The following is a 22,227-nucleotide window of genomic DNA, read 5'->3' as shown; positions in this document are numbered from 1 at the left end:
GGACGGTCTTAAAAAACCGTGAAGACAGGAATAGAGAGAATGGAAAAAATGGAGGAGGAGGAAGTGAAGTGGAGAAAGGAAATAGTGCCGGAGGTTTTCCAGATTGTAATAAGAACCAACAACCGGCTCACTCAGAAAGACGTAATATCAGTCTTACTGGTCAGCCCATGGTTATACCGCACCCTCAGCTCCAACCCCTCCCTCTGGCACGTCCTCGATCTTCATGAAATGACTAATGCGGGTGACCGCCTAATCGCTGCCCTTTCAATCGTAAGTAATAATTAACATGCCCCTTATTTAATCTGCTATGTATATAATATATATATATATATATATATGGTGCAGCCTAGGTACCAGCATGTGAAGCAAATAATCCTTGAATTTGCTCAAGAAATTGAGGACAAACATTTGATTCTCCTTAAAACCAAGGTGTTTCTCAACAAGTTTATATTTTTGGCATTTGATTATATTTTTATAAATGACTGAGACTGTGTAAATATTTAGAGTTGGGAATGGCTTCGTGGCCTGGAGTTGTTAAACCTGAATGTTTGCCAGAAGATATCAGATAAAGGAATTGAAGCTATAACCAGTGCTTCTCCTAATCTCAACATTTTATCTATCTACTGGAATGTCAGGTAAACTGATATTTTGTTCACTGTCTAACAGTATGTGGAACTTCAACATACTTCTAGTTATCAATATTATTCTTGCAATTTGTATAGGGTAACAGATGTAGGTGTAAAGCAAATCACGGAGAATTGCAGACATTTACTTGATTTAAACTTGAGTGGCTGTAAGGTATATTCTCCCTACTTCTGACACAAAATGTTTCAAAAAACTTGTTTTATCATTTGGAGCCATCTCTACTCATAAACCATCCACTTAACCTATTATTCACACTGGTAATGCTACTGAATACTGATCACACACCCATCTGATCATGGGTAAATAAATAGTTTTCATCATCATTTATTTCTGATGCATACACATGTAGTCCTGCCTGACAAGTTAATGTGGTACTACGCCACTACCATAATCATGCACTTCAAAGTCTGAACTCCTAGCTACAACTCACACTTCACAGTGTCGATTGTAGCTTTGTCCAAACTTTTGACCACTCTCATCTTCAAAATTTTCAGCGTAAACGTCTATTCTAAATTCTCATAGGTCAAACTGAGTTCAGAACCTCATCCTACTTTCTCTTGATTGGTTTCATATTATTTGCATTGCTCAATAAACTTTCTCCGTGCAACTTATGGTGTATGAAACTTCTTCCTCTAGCATCTTATACATCTTCTCAGTCATTGTCACAGACTCACAATTTACATCAAAATTGACAGGTTTCAAGTTTGGTATCTCCTGTGATTTTTCTCCATCTGATTACTTCCCTTCAATGACAGAATATTACAGATACAGGTTTGAATGCAGTTGCTGACAACTACCCGGAACTAGAAGTTTTAAATTTGACAAGGTATGTAAGTTATCTACATATGTTATAGCTTCCAAGCTTCATTCAATTTCTTAAGAAATTGCAATTTTGGTACAATACCTTATCCACATGTTAGACCTTTGCAGCCATTTTCTCCACAGCCATTTAATTTGTTCAATGGTCTCTTGTTTTTAGCTTTCAGTTTAAATTGCTTATGTGGAATTACTGTTTTAGTCTGAATATTCATCTCTTTTCAAAGTTCTTCAAGAGAGATGATTTCAAATGTGTGGTAACATATGAAAAATAAGTATACCTTGAATGAATGGAAATACTGTTCAAGAACCATAATGCATGTTTAAACATGGAGGCATTCTAGAGCATCTCACATGAAATTCAAGAAAAGCTTGGCTATTATAGCTAATAGTCCTTGTCAATGTACTCAACATTCTAGTAGAAGTAACTATTGTAATTGGATAGCCGGTGTACCAGTAAGGCAGTCAATTAGATTCAGTTGGTGGATGTTATGGATTAAGAACGGTTCATCTCTTCTTGTCCAGATTAGGAAATTGGATATACTTTAGTTTTTCAACACATTCTCTTACAACATTTTGAATTTGAACATATTGCAATTTGAAATTTAGCTCTTGGGCATCACATCTCAGGAGACTTCAAATTCTTTCACTGAGGGTGTCTATACTTCCATTACAGTGATTATCCAAATCCCTATTACTCTGAGAGTCCTACTCTGTATATTAGGTAGTTGAAGTTCCTTTTCCCTAGGTTATGATAACATTTTCGAGAATCATATACTGAACACAGAAAATGGGAATCGGGTTGATGTTACTATTCGTGAAAATGTGTGCATGTGGGTTTGAGTCTGGTAACCTCAATTCTGAACAAGCCGGTAACACATCAATCTGCAAATCACTGCGCTTGTTATAGTAATTTCCATACTCTTCCACTCACAAAGCTTAGGCCATGTCGTTAGGTGTGTAAAGCTTACAGACGAAGGATTGCAGCGAGTATTGCTAAAATGTTCTTGCCTCCGAAGTCTAAACCTTTACGCCTTATCCAGGTATGCAGTGAAGGTCCAACTGTATTGCCATGTCTTAGCATGCTTTAGCTTTTTATGTTGGCTGTTAATGGATGTCTGCATCTTCCTCCCATACAGTTTTACAGATGAAGCATATAAAAAGATTGCAAGTTTATCTCATCTGAAATTTTTGGATCTCTGCGGTGCCCAGGTAATTCTTCAGACTTATTGAGAATGTTCAATGTAACTGTTTCCTCTGTATCAAGATATTAACTGTGGAACCCCATGTCAGAATCTTTCGGACCATGGACTTTCCTGCATAGCGGAATGTAATAATTTGGTACACCTGAATTTGACATGGTAAGTCAAAAATTTTTGACTTCCATATCAAATATTTGGACCAATGGAGATGGAAGAAGTAATGTTACTAGCTTGGCTATATATTGCAGGTGTGTTCGCGTCACTGATGTGGGAGTCATTGCTGTTGCAGAAGGTTGCACGTCTCTTGAATTTCTAAGGTAAAACCTTAAAAGTATTATGCACACGTGATCTATGAACAGCAAGAAACACATTTATTCAAAGTTAGGAAGAAGCAATAAGCACCAATGTGACGGCCTGAAGCGGTCATTCCCCTACCAAGGGATTCCCTTAACACTCAAATGAGATGGTTCATCTCTTCAGTTTGTGATGATCCAAATATTTCCATCATTTGGATATCATGAATAATATTTTGGATAGACATTGATTTTGCGGGAGCATATATGCCTGACTGTGGTTATCTCCCGGATTGATTGGCATTCCTTCCTTGGCAAATAAAAGAAGGAAATCAAGGTTTATCCCAACTCTGTTAATTTTCTTCTTCTGGTGCTGGTACAATTTACTCGAATGGGATGATGCAGCTTATTTGGAATAGTTGGAGTGACTGATAAATGCCTGGAAGCTCTCTCAAGGTTCTGTTCAAACACGCTTATGACCCTTGATGTGAATGGGTGTATCGGCATTAAGGTAGAATGCTTCCTTGATATTTATCTACTCATGGAGCCTTGACCACTATACTTGATTTTTATCCAACTTCCTTTCTCAGAGACGGAGCCGTGATGAACTACTTCAATTGTTCCCACACCTGATATGCTTTAAAGTACATAGCTAATGTTCCACTTTATGCAAATCTGCCAGAGCTATTTCCTGGAACCTAGGTAAGTCTTCTACTGCTACTACCTCAGCCATGTATGTTGCTTTACTTTGCTCAATATAAGTTCGGTCAAGTACTGGTCAGAAGAGGCCGGAGAGGTAGAGGATATCTTCTGTAGTTGAGTTCTCAACTTATAAGTTAAGATTCATCCAAATTCTTGAGTACCTTACATATTCATGCTATACATATTGATTACACAATTTTTTCGTGTGAATGACAATATATAGGTCATACCGTCATACTGATAATAAAACTTCGGAGATTGCTTGTGTTCGTACCTGCAATTTACTTGTGTGTATAGTATAAGATGAAATTATTAGATATGTGCGAGCCACACTTGTGTCTTGAATGGATGGTCCAATTTACTTCTATGTATAGTATAAGATGAAACCGTTAGATATGTGCAACTCACACTTGGCGTCTTGAATGGATGGTTTAGTTGGTTTTACGGCTGAATGAATGGTCATAGTGGCCTTGATATCTTGTTTAGGCTATGCTCATCCAAGCCTGTATAACGGCTGTGGCGGCTGGGTTTATATCCGTGGGGTTTTGGAAAATCATTGTATGTGGTAGAGTGGGAGGAAAATAGTTGGCTTTCCTGAGTTTGTTGTTTTCAGCATTTTGTGGTACAGTGGGAGGAAGATAGTTTGCCTTCCTGAGTTTGTTGTTTTAGCATTTTGTTTCTTCTGCGATCAAAATTGTGATGGCTAGTCTGAACTGTATTTGGTACTTGGCACTTGCAGATGGATACAGAAGCATCCTTCATATGAGCCGAGAACTTGAATTGTGATGCGGCCATCAACATTCTCTGTTATCCTTTCAAAGTTGGGTCTTAGAATCCATACAATGTAGACAAAGTCGATGTGAAGTTGTCCCCACTGGACAGCAGTTGTATTAATTCAATAGATTCACGTGTTTGTTATCAAAAATAGATTCACGTGTTTGCAATTGGCTTAACTCAATAGATTCACTTATCAAAAATGAAAATTCTGGTGTCATTGAGCTTGATTTTTCATATCATTTTTTTCCATATGTTTTTTAACTCAATCCAGGAGAGCTTTTACTCCTAAAAATTCCTAATAAATGGTCGATTCTGGAAAGGAAGACAGCGCGGTTACTGTTTTGCCGTTTGTGAGTGAAAAATACACCTATTCCTTAGTGTTTGTAGGAAGTCTCACGCCAAGACGGCCGTCAATGCCGAGGGCTTGGCCACTCTATTTTGCAATTCTCTATTTGCGAAGCATGGTAGCCTGATCAAGGAAAAAAAGATCGGAATGTTTGGATCTTATTTATTTATTGTCAATAAATATTTATTAGTAAATAAATATTTTTAAAAAAAATAAACATATTTAGTCTCTATTTTTTATCCAAAAAATATTTATTGATCTAAAAAACATGTTTTATGATCAATATAAAAAATTTGTTTTTCAAGTTAAAAATCAAGTTAAAAAAACTGTTTTTTTTTTTTTTTTTGCACTTTGTGTCTTTGTCCTTGAGGTAAATGAACTACCCCGATATTTTAGTACTAACTGCTGAGATTGATAAAATAGTTTTTAAAGAAAAATTACAACCAAATATGTTTATTTAAAAACTGTTTTTAAAATAAATATTTTTTCAAAAAATTAAGAAAAATAAGTTTTAGAAAAAAATGAGATCCAAACACCCACGGACGGATCATATATTGCCAAGATGGACCTGCAGTTGGCTTACACGTATTCTTATCGTACAAGAAGAAGATAATGTTTGGTTTCGTTTGAAAATGAAAAGGGAAGCCAAAAGCATTAGAAATTAATGACGATAAATTACGAATATTAAAGTCGTCATGATGTGTTTAAACTTTAGACACCAGTCACCCCACTAAACAGGAATAATGTAAAACCCCACAACACAATTGCAACAACCATATCCACTTTCAACCAACACTTCTTAATGCTACCACCATTCGTCTGTTTTGCATTTGGTGCAGAGTTACTGGAACCTGCTGGGTTTCCTATAACTGAAAAAAACAGATGTCAAAGTAATTAAGTAAGTGGCATGCTGGAATCTGATCAGTAACCATAAAGAGTAACTCAGAGAATAGAATGTTCAAAATAGAACTCCCTTATTATGTATCCTTCCCAATGACTGGATGCAAATTACAAATTAATCTATCCAAAAGATTTTAGAAGAAACTTAGAAGCATCGTGAGCTTGTGGACTATGAGTCTCATTGACTTTTCTTTTAATTAAAGGAGTGTAGGCGTGTAGTTTCAAAGTTCAACTCTCAAATTATTTGATTGAGCTATAGTGCAAAACTATGACAGATAATGGATAAATCATATATGCAAGAATGTTTATGCTCAAAGGCAAACTTTTAGTCTTTCTATCCTCCTTTTTGGCTGCTGAAGGATGATATATATATATATATATGTATGTATAAAGAAAACTCATAAAGAAATGTGTTACCACTTACCAGTAGGGGCACTTCCTTTGGTGGCGTTAGCAAATTGCTCGAAAACTCGAGCCTCAGGTGAGTTAGGAGCCAAGTGTAAAAGAGCTAATCCACGACCACCCCATAATCAAAATCCAATCAACAACCAAGAACAAGAGTATAATCAGATAATGAGCGAGTGTGAAAAACCAACAATAATCTTGATCATGTAATCAGATATTTATATGTAAACATGCATGCATATGAGTTGAACCTACATGGACACGCTGAAACATTGGCAGCAGCATTGCACTTGGCTGGAAGGCCCAAAGCAAGCGTTGCATTGATCTTGAGACCTAGTTGAGGATCATCTCTGTCTTTAACAAGAACACAAAGGCATTTCTTGCTCTTCGCAAGTACTTGTTTTAGACCAGTACAACAATCTGGTGTAGGTGTCTTGGCTGTTCCACCAACATAAGGTAGACAAGTGGCAAGTCCAATCAATTGGTTTGCACATTCATCTCTGTCCTTACTCAAGTCATCTGAAGTTACAAAACCAAACATCATAAACACTATAATCCATGAAGTCATACTATAAGGTGATCCCATGACCCCGGAAGACACTGGTACAGCAAAGACAGAGAAACAAGAAGCAGAAGCGGAAAGATGTTCTTATTTTGGACAAGAATTGAGAAAAAAGAGAGTACAGACTACAGAATGCAGAGATGTTAGTTTCCTTTTATCCTTAATTTTCACTATAATACTATATTTAATGAAGGATCGCAGTGGGGGTGGCAGTGTAAAAGTAGTGATGTGATAATTATGTTGGTTGTTGAGTGATTTTTCACGAGTTAATGGCTTTACATCATCACATGAGAAGATGAGAATTTGTCTTTAAATGGAACGGCCTACATATATACAAGTATTGAACTATATACAAGTATTGAACTATTGATCCCATACCTGCAGGCCTTGGTCCTAAAACAAGAAATTCACTCTTCCAGGGATGGGTCCAAACTGATCACTGATGACTATGGATTCGTAAGTCCAGCGGAGTCGCTTAAAGAAGTCGGAGTGGAATCTTGGTCGAAAGTATGGCTGATTGGACCACTCGGAGTCATGCTTGATATTAGCTTAAATGAAATAAAATGCATAAGTAGCATGTGCCGATTAGTAGAATCGGTAAAATTTTTGGGTGATGATACCAGAAATTTAGGACTCGAACTCCAGAGAATTTCATTTAAAAAAATAACAAAAGGCCCTAATTCAGTTTTTTGAAAACCAAACAAAATTGGTTAGGACAAGTTAGACGTAATAATCACTAAAAAACTGGTTTTGGTTTTAATCATTCAAAAGGACAAGTCCATGTTGACTTGACTTTTTTTTTAATATCCAATTATACCCTTCTATGTAAAAAAAAGTCATCCTAAATCTATATTTCAATAATAACTTTGTTTGTTTTTGTTAACATTTTTAATATACATTAATTTTTGCAATGCGCAACAAACGTCATAAAATCCTTTGTGCAGATCTGCTGACCTCAGCTGATCATTAGCTATTTAGCTAAAACAAAACACAGAATACCGATCTTAATGCGAGTAGTACTGTAGTAGGTATCATAATGACGCTCTGGCATCCGTGACTGCCATGCTATGTCTTGATCCGTGTTTACTAATGTGGGGTTCGGCAAATTTTATTTTGTTTATCTTCTGTCAATTCATGGAAAGAATGGTCCAGATTCTGTGATCTGTCACCGTTGTTTTTATGCAGAAAAAAACAAAATTCAAATGTTACATTTTACATGCCGTACAGGCTTCAGGAACGCCAATTTTAAGTCTATTATCATTTTTGGTTGGATGGCTACGTGAGCTCAACTTAAAAGTGACTCAAAAAAAAACTCTGTCACCAAATACAATAAATTATAAATTAATTTTTGGTAGAGATCCACACAATAGAGAATAGAGGTCATCTACAAAAATCAATTCATTTGAAAATATAGTAAAAAATCGTTTATAATATTTTGAAATTATCCAGTGGCCCATATTTATTTAATTTCGGTGTAATTTTTGACAAAATTAAAGCATATTCAATTGAAATGATTTTGTAGGACATTATTCATCATGTTATGTATATCTCAACAAAAAATTAGCTCTCAATTTAGGACTTTCGAATCACTAAAGATGGGTTCGTATAACTATCCCCATTATCTTTCTCAAAGATGGGTTCATATAATTATCCAATTAAAACCCTAAGCTTGGTCGTCATCAGTTACCAAAAATTATATCACACGGTAAAGCTCTGAAAACTTTGGACTGGAACTGGTTCTGGGGGACCAAGCCCGGCCTCACCGTAGTAGCTAAAAAAGTAGGTTGGATTGGTTTGGGTTGGATTGATGGGCATCAAAAGTAAGTTGGGGTTAACTATCTGGTTAGGGGACAGAAAAGCATTTAAGGATCTTGTCAGTTATTACTTATTACTGCCACAGGACCACGGACTTAATATTATCTCCATTCCCCATCTATTCTTCCCGAGCACTCAACCAGTTAAATCCCTCTATTATTGTGATTGTGAGTGGACGTGTGGAAGAACCGAAGAACCACATAGTAAGTAGAGCATAAACTTGACTGTGCTTTGTTATCCACTCAAGATTAGTTTCACTATTCTCAAGTTTGGCTCATTTATTAAACGAGTTTTGAAAAAAATTCAAGTTTGGCTTATATAATATATGAACGATCCCGAGCCAAACTGAGCCCGAATAGTTTGTTTATCGAGCTAAGCTTCATCGAGCTCCTTTCTTACACGAGCATAATATAGGTTAACTTGGCTCATTTATTAAATGAACGAGATCAAGCCGTGCGGCTCAAATTCCACCCTTACCTCTCTAGGCGCACCTAACACCCGACCCACCCACAATCATATTTTTTAAATGAGCCCATGCTCATATTTCTGGGTCCATAAAAAGTTCAACCTAACGGCCTAAAAAATTCATTGATTTTTTGTGTGGTGTGGATGAGTTCCATAAAAACCTTTTAACTCATCCCAAAAATTATGGCCACGCCAGTTAGAATATTTGCTTGCCCTCTAGTTTTCTTTCCTCACAGGTCATAGCGCTGGAAAAAGTGTTGGTGACTACAGTGAACATAGGCAGTCCGACCTTTGCTTCAGATGGGGTCAAGAGATTTTTGTTCTCGGTGGGGTGGTGGGTGGGTTCATCAACTCATCATCAAAAATTCTCATACTGATGACACATATGCAAAAAGGTTATTCTCAAAGCTATCACGCGTTTTAATGAGTACACGCTTCGTTAATCACCAAGTGCATCTTCCATTGAAAATGTGCACTCCTACACCACAGCCCAAGTCACCATCGCATACCGACAACAAGATGGGTTGAAAGCCATTGCTCCAGAAATCCCTGGGCGAATACAACAAACTCAAGTGTGATACTGCTTAGAGCATTCCTAATGACAGGTGACTTTGAGGGAATATAGTAACTTGTCACTCTTATGAGCCAAAAACAATAGCCAATGCAAAAATATTATGGAAATAGTTATTCACAAAATAACAATAAGAGTAGCACTTGCTATTGAGATTATTACTTAGTTGTGAATTTCCAACGGTCCCACGTGTTTTTTTAATATTTTTATATGCATTGCGCAATCTATAGTAGCTTTTTCACCAGCAAAATAGCTATGAGAAAAAATAGTCCTAAATTAACAAGTTGCTGCTTGAATGCTTTTGACCCACACCGAAGAACATTTTAGACGTTTTACATGTAGGTAACATCTGCTACGTTGCCCTGAGGGAATATAAAGCTTATGCACAGTTGCACAAATGCACACACACTACATACCATATCCCCAAATTTGGTAAAAGCTATTTATGATGTTTACATTTCGAATTTCCATACATAAGTATTCCAGGCAAAGACGCCTGAGACTGGTTGCACAAGACCAAATGATCATATTTTAAGGGTGTAATGACCAAAAAGAATGAGATCGTTGGGATTGGTGTCAACCATTTTTGACCACTGTCCTTACCAACGGTACTGATTTGCAATTGTCTGTAACAGTAAAACTGAACTCCGGCAAAATTAACCTTTCTCTGATACATAATCGGTGTACTTTCTGTAACTATCATCCTACAATCCGATGGTTAAAACTTATAAGTAATGCCAATCAACTTGATTTCAATCCTATGAATCCACATAAGCTTCTCCTATCTTATATCTTACCAACTATTCTATTTGACAAATCTGAACAGATCTATACTGGTGAGCGGTGGATAAGAAAGTCTTGTAAGACCTGTAACTATTATATGAAACAGTACCAACATAGTACAAGATCATGATGCGCTCAAATGATGAAACAGTCATACAGAACACACTGACGATGGCGTACTTTCTCTCGAGATCCAATGTGGAGAAAATCATTAGCCATTGGCTCTTCCTTCGCAATCTGTTTTGAGGCCTACATTCCAATATACAAAAACTGTTAAGGGTACCAGCCAATATTGATAACATCTGAAAAACTGTGAAGGTTTAACCAGTAAATATCCAGTTATTAGACAAAATTAAAATAACTAAACCTAAGGAGATATTTGAAGTCTACATGTTTTCTTAATATCCAGTGATTGTCTCGTATATACCGATAACAGCATATGAAAACCTACAGAAACAACCAATATTCAACTTTGCATGCTTGAGAGTTAAGACATCTACCAAAAGCACATCTGGACAGAAATTCAACACGGAGAATGATTCAAACCCCAACAGAAACATCTATCTTCTGAAATAATTACTCCAGCCCAGCAGTCCACTGACAGATATCAAATTTAGTAAGGTTCACTGAAACAAATAGAATTGCTTACCCTATAGTTTCAACGTCGTGCCCTGGAGTTGCAGCGGAACTCAGCTAATAGCGCTATATGATCAGATGACCACTCTGGAGATGGAAGTGCTGTATCTTTCCTTAAGCTTTCCTCATCCAAGAGCTCCAGCAGAGATTCAAGAGATAAAGAGTTTGCTGAAACCAAAAGCCAATCCATTAGATTACCTGCCCATATGAAAATTGACTACTAAATGTTGTAATCAGCTTCCAACAATAATCATAATAAATGGGTTGATAACGAACATGAATAAGAGTGGAAAAAGGGTGACACACAGTTTACCTGTGTAGAATATGTAATCAACAGTGCAAATAAAATCTCTAGTGCAGTACGTAAATAAAGGTTCGTTTGTTGTGAGGTCTGTTCTCATCCTCTGCTGTTCTAAACCAGGGGCACGACTCCTTGCAAAAGATGAGTAAGCACTGACCTATAACAAGATCGATAAGACAATAAGTAGATAGTCAAAACAATTCAGCAGAAGTTGATTCTATATATTTAAGTTTACCAGGGGAAGCTGATGAGACAGCTTGGCAGGAGGATGCACTATTCCGAGGGGGTCTATTGTTAGATCTGGATGCATTTGTTCAACCTTACCCATCGCAAGAAGTGCATGAGGAGCACTGCAAACAAGTTCAAGATATTTCCAATAGTGAAAGACGTTTTGGGTACTACTGAAAAATAAATTCTAGCAATCATATTAGAACCATGGGCAAACCTTCCAGGAACAGAATTAAAATCCCCGCAGACTAACATTGGAATGTCTGCACTGGCAGCAATTTTCTCTAGACCTTTCAAAAGAGTATGAACCTAATACAATGAAAAAAAGCATAAAATGAAGCACTTGTAGTGAATAAAAATAACTAAAATGAATTTCAAAGTAAAAATTCCCATTTGAACCTGCCAGAGCTTCACATCTTTGAGATCTTGGTTTACGTGTACATGTGTATTTGCCTGTAACATAATGCCCGAAGAAAAGAATAAACATGGTTAAAAGATGCTCCATAGATGAAATCATACACAAGTCTTTTATTAATAAAGTGCTCCTTATGAGACTGAGAAATAATGTTACTACTTGAGAATTTAATTATTTTTTAAAATGATTAAAGCAGGGTTTAAAGGAATTATTAAGGGTGAACTTAGAATATTGTAGAAGTGAAAGTGTGTAAGGCAGATGTCTTCGGCCTACCACGCAAAGCAGTTGCCTTTTTGCATCAGTCCCATGATTGTTAAATTTTGCTTCCAGAACTGCTATTAGGGCAACATTATCCTAAAAGAAAATTGATGGGCCAAACCATTAGTAAAAGCACTAATACCTTTACAAATGAGTATATTTGTACGCTAAGAGATTAAGTTATTATATCCACCTTAAGTAATCTATTCAAACATGTCTTTCTCGAAAGACCAGGATTATTAGTAATCAATGCATCAGTCAAAGAATGAGCAGCCTTATTAAACTCTACCTGCAAAATGTAGTTATTAATGGCCGAGAAACAAGATGAAAATAACTATATACCAGTACAAGAAATTTCCAGACCTCGTATTTTTTGACATGAGAAAATCTCTCTCGGCGGAAGAAAGTTGCACAACCATCAACTGTGTGTGCAGTTCCATTAGAAACCTGCAACCGTTACAAATGAAGATGACAACATGAAGGGAACGCAACAGATCTGAACATAAAAACAAATCCAAAAGTATAACCTCTGTTGTCTTTTTCTTGTAAAGTGCTTGATAACCATGTTTATCCAACTCAGGAGCAAAAAATTCCTCAAAGTGGTCACTCTGAACCTGAATAAGAAGATACAGTAGCCATTCTTAGCATGGGTACAATCATAAAATTACATATACAATAATAAACAACACTGCATGGTCCTATCATCTTCTACGCTACAAGATCCCAAGAGAGCTGTATAGACATAAGTTTACTGAAATTTGGACTTTGAGAAGCATCTTAATAAGCTGAATTCAAGAGCAGCACACCCCCCCCCCCCCCCCCCGCTCTACATCATTACACAAACTCCATTACATGGTCTCAACACATGCTTAGATTGCAGTCTAACAATTGATAGGAAAAATAAGTATTACAATTCCACAAGAAACCTTGATATTTCAACCGTCTATAGATAACAACCCCCTTTGTCCAATCAACAAAGGTTCTTTCGATCTCTTCAATAATCTGTACGTTCAAAGATCCTCCCGCTTCTTAAATTCTAAATAACCCACACAATGTCTCAGAAGGTGGTTTGAAATCCATTTAGCCCTTGTAACTAATGGTGCTTGTACAAACACGTATAACCAAAGCAAATTACAGGAGAAAAGAGTTTATTGATTCAACTTAATCATAAATTGCCAAGCCCATGGATCATAGAATAGAAATCTAGGATGTGTCTCCATGAGAGGGCCTTGAGGGTAACATGAAGACGGAAACTGTGCTGAATGAGGAAGTCTAAAGAACCTTACTTGAGAAATTAATTCAGTACTAAGAGATTGATGAAATTGACATACTTCTCTTATCAAGTCGGAGTCACTATCTTTTCTTTTAGATGACAAATTACAGAATACAATTTACACATACTGAATTTCAATAATTGTTCTATCAACGTATAAAAGCATATCATCATTGAAGTTCTATAGAAAATTTAGGTGAAGTACAGGTTGACCTTTAGAATTTAGCTTCAAAAGACATGTGTGAAAGGACAAATTAAATGAGTATGGCATCTAAAGACTTAACCATATGCAACCATCTAAGTGGCACAGTACAACACTACCTACAAGATGATTGGTAAGTATATTTTTTATAGTAAAACTGATATTGTTAAAATAAGATAATATGTTACATCTGAGAACTACATATAGTTAAGAAGAAGCTTATTACAACAGTTACCCAACCCTAGTAAACCCAGTAATCCATCTAAGATGATGCTAGTTTCTAGGACTTGGACAAACAATCCATTTTCAAACGTACGCATTAATCTGATATGATGAAATTGTAAACAAACTGTATAAAAAAACTCAATATATTAAAGTAAATCTAGAAATCATGTGTATATGGCATACCTCCTGTAGACAAATAATGTCGGCATGGTAGCCTACTATCTCTCGCAACAAATTCTGCTTACGGTATGACCAAGAAAGTGCCCAAGAAGGACAGTAACTATATGATTCAGTTGTGGCATACACCTCAGCAAGAATGTTGTATGAGAGCACAGTAAAGGTTCCTGAGGATGCTGTGTGGCCATCTAAATCCAAATGACTTGTCATATCAATCCCATCAACCGGGATCAAGCGTCGAGGAGTAGGAGTGGGAGCTGGAATGACTCGAGAAGTCAAAATAGCTTTAGCATGTCCAACTGGTAATTTAGTTTCTGCATCCACGGCAACACACTCAAACTTGAGAACATGACCAATATCATCTACTGTCGGGGTATACGTTTTGGAGCGTCCAACTTCAAACCAAATTTCACCACTTGTCTTTTCAGCGGTAGGGTATACAGGTGCAGAACCTAAACGGCCAAATAACTCTTCCTCCTCTGTTCCATTATTTTCATTAGCAGCAGTGGCTGGTCTGTCATGTAAAACACGATGATGCTGCCAGGCATCTGAAAAGCACCTAGAAGAGCAATGGTAACTTTTGAGTGCAGGTACTTTTGCCTTGAGACAACCCAAGCATTGCAAAGTAGCTTGTTCCAAGGGATGAATACTGCAAACGGCAACTTTTTTATCACTCTGGATACGGTACCTGCAGATAGATATACAGTATTAGGACACGTGTAGTAAGAAGTGCAAAAGTGCAAAAGAGAAGAAGGGAAAGGTTTACCACTTGTGCCTTATGTAGTATCGATCGATAGGGGAAGATTCAGGGACATCGTGAGTGATAAAAGAATTGTCAGAAGGACGCTGCAGTAGAATGTAGGGAGTAAGTTCGCAACCAACAATAGGAATGTCGGATGGAAGATGAACTCTCACCAGAGTCAGCATACTGAAATGATATTATTAAACCCTAACAATGGAATAATAATCTTTACAAACGAATCCGCCATTTACTTAAACCAATCCTTAAAAAGATTTAAACTTGACAACAATTTCTCATAATCGAAACTAGGGTTTTACTCACTTGACTCTTTCTTCTTTTTAATAATAATCATTTCTTCTTTTTTTTTTTTATGTATTTATATTTATATGTAAGGAGGGCCCCACTTGTTGTTATGGAACGGACCAAGGATAATATTTTTTCTTTTCTCAATTTTCACATATGAAAACTAATTTGAATTTCATATGGATTTTAAGATTCCCAGACTTTAAACTAGATAAGTACAAGCAGGCAGTTGGTGAGCGGAAGGGGGGAAAATGGTAAATGGGAAAAGGTGGGGAGAGAGAGAGTTGCATTTAAAGGACTTAAAGGAAAACATTATTGATTATGACTACATGGAAAAAGACCAAACTTCAAAACAAAACCACGGACAAAATCATTGTAAAAAGTTGATACGTTTTAGAAATGTGAATATGGATCGGTTTCTACTAGACACAATCACACAACACATGAATGATTGGTAGTAAATCAACTCAAGAAACAAAGTTTCACATTGCGGAGAAAAACTTGATTTACATATAGATGCATGCAAAAGAATTCAAAAATCATACACAACATCAGTTGAGCCTCTATGATTTGACCAAGGAAGAAGTCCGCCCCTGAACCCCATAACGTTGAGCTTTGAGACTGGTTTCACAACGTTAGACTTCCTTCTCTTTGCAGGTTTCTTCCCACCTAGTGTAGCTTTATTTGAGACACTAGCCGAGGATGGCTTGGACAGTTTTGAGACTTTAATTGCTGATCTTCCAGTTTTGGTTGGTGGTGCATATATTTTTCCGGCTTTGGGTTCAACAGTTCTTCACCGTGATGTCTCAACAGCTACTACTTTCCCACGGCCTCTAGAGGGTTTTGCCAATTCACTCTTACTTTTATGATTTGAGGCTCTTATAGTACTGCTCTTACCCTTCAAACTTACTCGAGCCTTGTCGCTGGCCATTCTGAAATTATCTATAGCTCTCATTCTTCTAGATCACTTCATCAATTCGGTCTGCCAGACTGGTGTCTTTCTTCGCAACCAGATTTGTTACTTTACCTGTTACAATCTCTTGCTACGGATTGCCAGATATTGTAATAAATTTGTATTAATCCGGGATAAAAAAATGATAAGCAAATACAACCTAATCGAAATTGATCAATGAGAATGATGTGTTTCCATTCACCCAAGGAAACAAACCCTTTGAAAAACACGATCTCTTGCTGACTCACAACAACTGGTTCTGGAATCATATTCAGAAGCAATATTACACAGCAATAAAGCCAGAATCATACAGCATTATTACATAGCCATCTCGCAAGCCTGAGCAAAATAAGCATGGCAATCCATAACCACATTAAAAAATGTCATATAGAATGATGGTAAATTCATTATCAAGATTCAAAAAGATCTATAATAATGAAATTCACACAGCATCACTGCAATAGCACATTAACACCACATGAAACAATGCCAAATCAGATACATAAAAATTAATAATCTTAGTGCAACCCCCACACCTGAAATCAAAAGATCCCCAAGAAAAACTAATGCCACAGACGAAGAAATGCAAATGTAGATAAATTTGTAACGAAATTCAATCTAAAGAGACATGAATTCATCCTGATCACCAAAGAGAATGCACAAACAAAACAAAAAATGAATGTTTTTCTTATAGAAATGTGTAGTGATCATAACATGCTTCTATCAACGAAATGAGAAGAAAAATAAAATAAAATAAAATAAAAATTTACCTATGGAATGATATCAAAATATTGTGTGTACGTGAGAACCTAAGAAGAAGAAAATCAGAGAGAAGGAATTGAAAAAACTGTTTTTCTCTCACTTTCTATTGTATTGTGAGTTTGAGAGGTATGCTCGGCCTTGTTTCTTAAAAAAAGGAATGAACAAAACTGAACCTCAAACGAATTTCTTGGACTAGTCAAATTAAACAACAAATTCCACTCCAACAAATCTTGGCTGTCCAATCTCCAATCTTAATCTTAATATAGGATATGTTCATGTGTCAGAAATGTTATTAGTTAACAAAAAGCACACTTTTCTCTCTCCATGTTTTATAAAACACACACTATATTCATTCACAACTCAAACTTTCAAACCAACTTGAGGTGATTGTAGTACCAGTTTCTTCAACAGATTTCAATTTCGACAGTGCTTGTTTTTCTCCATATGTTAGTGCTCCAAGTCCAAAACTTTTGAAAAAACTCAAAGAGGGGAGGGGGAAGAACCGAAGAAATGACCAATGACTCGGGTAGGGTATACCCACAGTAATTTGGTTGAGCCTTAAGAGTATGATATATAGCTGAGGGGATAATCATTAGCTGGTAAATAATCAACATCACTGACACAAGCATGGAAACAGAATTATACAGATGCTCAAAGATGCAGAGAAGCACATACAACCGTGTGAGTTACAATTTTACCGCACATAATCACACTATAGTACATCCTCAATCCGCATATAGTTGAAACTAGGAGCACAGACACTTGAAAGATAGTGCCCTGTCATGTTTGATAGGTGTCAGACACTCAGTCACTTCAAAAAAACCTAGAAAGACGCCAACACTTTTGGGACACTCTATGACACTTTAGAGACAGTCAAAATTGTGGCATAGGTAACAAAGAATTAGGAATCATTTTGGGTATGTTACTTGACTCTTGAGATTTAGACTAATAATTGTCTTGGTCTTTTTCATAAGCTACACACTAAGGAAAGAGTTCTACACTGATAAACGTGGGCACAGTGGTTGTGTTGTTTAGTGACATTTTTCCTGTAGCATTGTAAATAAATTAGATATTTCATCAAATAGAATTTAACATTTTATATAATAAGATGTTCTACATCAAACTATAGATGTTATATATATATATATATAAACAAAAATAGATGCACTCATTGCTTCACTAAAGCATCATCGCCATACTCAAGTCCTAGTTTTTTTTGAGATTTGTCATATTCTTCGTGTACAACTGTGTCAGTGTCCATGCTTCCTAGGTTGAAAATGTTCATTTTTAAACACACTGGCAGTATACAAAGAGGCCATACAATTTGCTTAGTCTATCAAATTTTATGTTACATTTGGGTGATGATACCAAAGGCCTGGGGCTCGAACCCCGTCAGCATCAAAGAGTTACTGATCTCATTTAAAACAGACTTATTAATAAAAATAAAAATAAATTTATGTTACATAAAGATCAAATGTCCTGATATGATTAGAAGTTATCTGCAGATATTCCCTTCAAGTGATATATAATCTACAGTTCTTGGGTTCAAAGATTTCAGTCCCAAGATGCAGATAGAACTCTTTTTACTGATAAAAAAGAAAGATCTGAAAATTTAGCATGCTGAGGGAACTTTGGGAAACATAACAGTTACAACAGTCATAAAAAATAATTGAAATAGAAAATAGATCACAATTATGACTGAAAGGTATCTGTACCTCTAATTTTAATGAAGAAATCAAACTGGAATGGTACACCGATCTCAGGCAGTCAATAAGATTTGTACAGGCCAAGCATTGGTTTCTCTCTCTCTTCCATTCTTTTCTTTGCAGCTTCCCTCGCTTTAAGTGCGTCTGCTTCCTCCTTTGACACAACCTTGGGTCTCTGATGTTGCCTCTTTCTCTTGTTGACAGCAATTGATGAGGGGGCACCTTTAACTGGTCTTATGGGGTTCACTGACCGAGGAACAACCAAACCGGGTGCGGTCCCTTTTGGGTATTTGGTCCCACCTGCATCCTCTTCACTAGGTCCGGCTTCTGAAGCTGAAAATGTCCTCTTCGAATCTGAATCTTCTCTTTGGGATCCAGATGCACCCTGAAACATTGGGAATGCTTCTGCCTGTGTCGCCCACTTACCTGGTTCCACGCCAGTTTAAGTAAATACCAAATAAGAACAAATAAAGAAACACATAAACTTCAACATTACTGAAAAAATAAGTCAAGAATGCTGGGAAAATACCTAAAGCATCCGAATAGTATAAGCCTGAGTTCGTATCATAGTAATAGCTGGTGGCCGGATTGAAATAATATCCTAAAGTGCTATCGAAGTCCCACTCTGCAACCATCAGAAGCTGTTTCAGTTTTAGTAGCAACTAGCAACAACATTAAATACAACTCTGAAAGAAAAATAATTTGCAACGTGGATCACAAAAGCAGTCAACAGTCTGTAAGCTACAAGAACCAAAACCTTGTATCTTCAAATAAAAAGGTGAACCTATTCCAATATGCCATCTTGCCCTAATATCAAAATTCTAAAAGAAAGTACAACGAAGAACCATGGGTATAAATTCACGACAATGAGAGTCCTGGGGTATATCGTACCAAAATATCAACACCATAGATAATTATTACAATATCCAAAATTCTAACTTATAATTCATAATCTTCTAAACATATTTAAAAGAACAAGAATACAGTCCAATAGATGGTTGGTTAGTCCAACTATTGGCCTTAAGTCCTTCCCTAACTGTTTCCTGTGTATCTAAGGCTCTAAGCTAAACCATTGAAAACTTAGAATCAACATATATACTAGAGTAGATATATTACTTTTCAAAAAAAGAATAAAGAAAAAAGAAAAAAGAAATAGTAAAAATAATACCGTCTCTGGAAGCCGAAAAAGGTTTAGCAATTGCAGGATTACCACCAAAACTTGAATCCCGAGCCTGTTGAAGAGCTTCTAAATCCTTCTGATAGCTGCGCATAGCTTTCTGTAAAGCAAATTTTGTGAGACAAAACTCAACGACCAACGTTGTACAAACAAAAGGCAGATTATGACTTTAATACATCATTTTAACAGACACCCAGTTTTGGCAAAATCCAGCAAACATATATTTGGTTGCACTTTTGAGAATCTCTTCCTCATATGGAAACTCTTCACCAAAAGAGGGAATTCACAAACCCAGGAAAATTCTCCTGTGCTAACCAGGGTAGTTATGTGAAACACTGAAACCCTTCAAGGACCTCAAGTCCTTAACTAAATGTCTCGAGTGAAGTGTAACATTTTCTGAAGAAACTTTTCAATTAAGTGCCACTAATGCTTTGATGGATGTAAAAAGAAAGTGTCCATGTTAATCACTAGGAAGCATTTCTTTACAGGACAAAATGATTGAGGCCAAGTTGCCCCATGTCATGTGCAAACAATTTATTTTTAGTTATATACCTGTTTTGATTGATAAAACTATCATAATATCTAACTCAAGTAACGAAAAACTAATAACTATGTGAAGAAGAAAAACAACGACATCGACAATAAGGAAAACTTACAGCTTCAATCTGTTCCAGGGCACGGGCAGCTTCTTTTTGTGCCTTCTCCTTGGCTGCACCCTCTTTTCTCATATTAGCAAGTTTGAGAGCAACACTATCCTTGTGACGCTGAGCAATCTCATGATTTTTAATGCTCAAAGGGTTGTTGGATATAAATATCTTGCAAAAGTCGCACCATTTATTTCCCTGACTAACCCAATACTGGAAAACATAGAAACCCAACGTAAGTTAACAATTCAGAAAGAAAAAAATTTGTGACTATTATTATGTGATTCTAAAGTTTGGACTATTCAATTAGCAATAATTGACGATAGAGAGATAGATGATGGAAATACCTCAGTCATGGCTGCAAAATTGATACGGGAAACCCTAGTTTTCGATCGATAGGTAACCTTGTCTCCTTTGTTCAACTTAAATTTACTAGTGCCTCCCTCTCTTTTTCCAATATTACATATTTGTGCCACAGTCCTTAATTCTTTGACCATGAAATTCCCATATGGGCTGGTCATCCAGCTACTCGAGTCGAGTTTTAGGATGCACAATCTCGGCTCGTGTTTCTCACAAGGAGTCTAGATTTCTATTTTTCTAGGCTATAATTTCAAATTCAATAATAGATTCTATAGTTTGATTCTTGTTTTGTTTAGTCTGAATGTATTTATGTTAATCATTTAGTTTTATGAACTTGTAAATTGAGACAGGACAGGAGAAGTCTGATGTTTCGTATCAACTATAGCTATTGTAGAAGTCTCCTATGCTTCCTATTTAAGTGCATATAGTTATTCTAAGGTAAAAATTGTGTTGGTTTTGTAGCTACTGAGACAGGATGAAATGTTGCATGGTATGCTGATGAAACCTAGGAGACCTCGAGGAGTTGTATTGTGTCCAACAAGGGAGCTATCCGAGCAGGTACTTATGCATTTTCTAGTTTAATACATGTGGTTTAATTCTATAGTTGAGAGTTGAAAGTTCAGATTTAGTAATGACCCGTGGAAAACTATTGTAGGTTTTTCGCTTTTATCAATCATGGTCTAATGTTAAATCCTGCTTATGAATCATCAGCCAAATTTATCATATTCATCTTGCTCTGTTTGGTTTCCAATCATTTGCCTACTAGCCAACTTGGTTTTTGTTTTTCAGGAGTGATACTTGTTCAATAGTTGATAGTTGTATTTTCTTTTTGTTGTCCAAGTTGTTCGCCTAATTTGACCCTCAAGAATGTCTTTGACAGACGGTGTAAGGGGATGATCCATCCAGCGAATAGCAAGTGAAGGGGCATCTGAGATACGATAACAAAGGCGATATATCAAGAGAGATAGTTGGACAATTACATGTGGAATTAGAAAAGAAGATCATGGGATAAGGGAGGTTAGAGAGGAGGTGGTTAGAAAATATATAAAAGAGGAGAAAGGAGAGACCGCCAGGGGGAAAAAGGAGAAACGGCCGCGGCTCGAAATTTCTGAGAGGTTCAAAAGAGAGAGTCTCATCTCAGAAAGAGAGTGAAGGTGTGAAGTTAAAGGGTAATAACAGAGGGGTTCACACAATGGCATTGATCGGGGAACGTTGGGACTTCGAGTGGTGATGAACCATTTTCAAAGTCAAATATTCAACTTGCGTGGATGATGAGGAATCCACGACCGTGAAAACAGTAGGACTTCGCCGGAGGAAAGGCGAAGAGAGAACACAGAACCAAAGATGGAACCAACCTAAAATAAATGGGTTTGGTTTCAAGATTCAACTCAACAACCAACCGATCGGTTCGGTTCATGGTTTCAAGCGGAACCATCCAACCAAGAACTCCCTTTAATCCCCGACTCTCATTTCATTTCAACGCTTCCTATTGACAAGTCTTATTTTTTTATGTGTGCTCTAGGTCTTACCTTGAAATCTCCTCATTCTCAAAACTTGGTTTTCTATCAAACGAGGTTGGTTTCA

The 22,227-nt window shown here is 36.6% G+C and overlaps 4 protein-coding genes across 14 annotated transcripts; 1 reads left to right on the top strand and 3 right to left on the bottom strand.

Annotated features, from left to right (window-relative positions):
- Nucleotides 1–4,652, top strand: LOC147520975 (RNI-like superfamily protein). 2 transcript variants are annotated; one of them, XM_086592502.1, is made up of 12 exons: nt 2–270; nt 346–429; nt 505–635; nt 723–798; nt 1,401–1,471; nt 2,418–2,504; nt 2,601–2,673; nt 2,755–2,822; nt 2,912–2,980; nt 3,362–3,467; nt 3,547–3,658; nt 4,398–4,652. In XM_086592502.1, the coding sequence occupies exons 1-11, from the start codon at nt 40–42 to the stop codon at nt 3,610–3,612; spliced, it is 1,062 nt and encodes a 353-aa protein (XP_086448628.1). In that variant the 5' UTR covers nt 2–39; the 3' UTR covers nt 3,613–3,658; nt 4,398–4,652. The 2 variants fall into 2 exon arrangements, with proteins under 2 accessions (XP_086448629.1, XP_086448628.1); XM_086592503.1 differs by lacking the exon at nt 346–429 and having other exon boundaries at nt 1–270.
- A 783-nt stretch (nt 4,653–5,435) lies between these two features.
- LOC147520974 (non-specific lipid transfer protein GPI-anchored 14-like) lies at nt 5,436–6,937 on the bottom strand. The gene is made up of 3 exons (XM_086592504.1): nt 6,342–6,937; nt 6,106–6,189; nt 5,436–5,650 (listed from the first exon to the last, which is right to left on the bottom strand). Exons 1-3 carry the CDS (start codon nt 6,670–6,672, stop codon nt 5,493–5,495), a joined length of 573 nt encoding a protein of 190 aa, XP_086448630.1. The 5' UTR covers nt 6,673–6,937; the 3' UTR covers nt 5,436–5,492.
- A 3,203-nt stretch (nt 6,938–10,140) lies between these two features.
- Nucleotides 10,141–15,262, bottom strand: LOC147520973 (carbon catabolite repressor protein 4 homolog 1-like). Its single transcript, XM_086592500.1, has 12 exons — nt 14,764–15,262; nt 14,004–14,685; nt 12,648–12,734; nt 12,484–12,567; nt 12,314–12,409; nt 12,136–12,216; nt 11,847–11,900; nt 11,665–11,756; nt 11,455–11,569; nt 11,232–11,376; nt 10,932–11,086; nt 10,141–10,531 (listed from the first exon to the last, which is right to left on the bottom strand). The coding sequence occupies exons 1-11, from the start codon at nt 14,922–14,924 to the stop codon at nt 10,941–10,943; spliced, it is 1,743 nt and encodes a 580-aa protein (XP_086448626.1). The 5' UTR covers nt 14,925–15,262; the 3' UTR covers nt 10,141–10,531; nt 10,932–10,940.
- A 228-nt stretch (nt 15,263–15,490) lies between these two features.
- On the bottom strand, nt 15,491–20,935 carry LOC147520972 (zinc finger protein ZOP1-like). Of its 10 annotated transcripts, none has more exons than XR_015212928.1 (6): nt 20,631–20,786; nt 20,296–20,496; nt 19,631–19,739; nt 18,992–19,087; nt 18,472–18,888; nt 15,491–16,333 (listed from the first exon to the last, which is right to left on the bottom strand). XR_015212928.1 is itself a non-coding variant. In XM_086592501.1 (5 exons), the coding sequence occupies exons 1-5, from the start codon at nt 20,802–20,804 to the stop codon at nt 18,524–18,526; spliced, it is 945 nt and encodes a 314-aa protein (XP_086448627.1). In that variant the 5' UTR covers nt 20,805–20,935; the 3' UTR covers nt 18,276–18,523. The 10 variants fall into 10 exon arrangements, 1 of the variants encoding a protein (XP_086448627.1); XR_015212930.1 differs by having other exon boundaries at nt 15,491–16,253; XR_015212929.1 differs by having other exon boundaries at nt 15,491–16,085.
- Between the last annotated feature and the right edge of the window lie 1,292 nt (nt 20,936–22,227).

The sequence above is a fragment of the Coptis chinensis genome, chromosome 2, assembly GCF_015680905.1.
Source record: "Coptis chinensis isolate HL-2020 chromosome 2, ASM1568090v1, whole genome shotgun sequence".
NCBI lineage: Eukaryota > Viridiplantae > Streptophyta > Magnoliopsida > Ranunculales > Ranunculaceae > Coptis > Coptis chinensis.
This window is presented reverse-complemented; position numbering and strand designations above follow the sequence as displayed.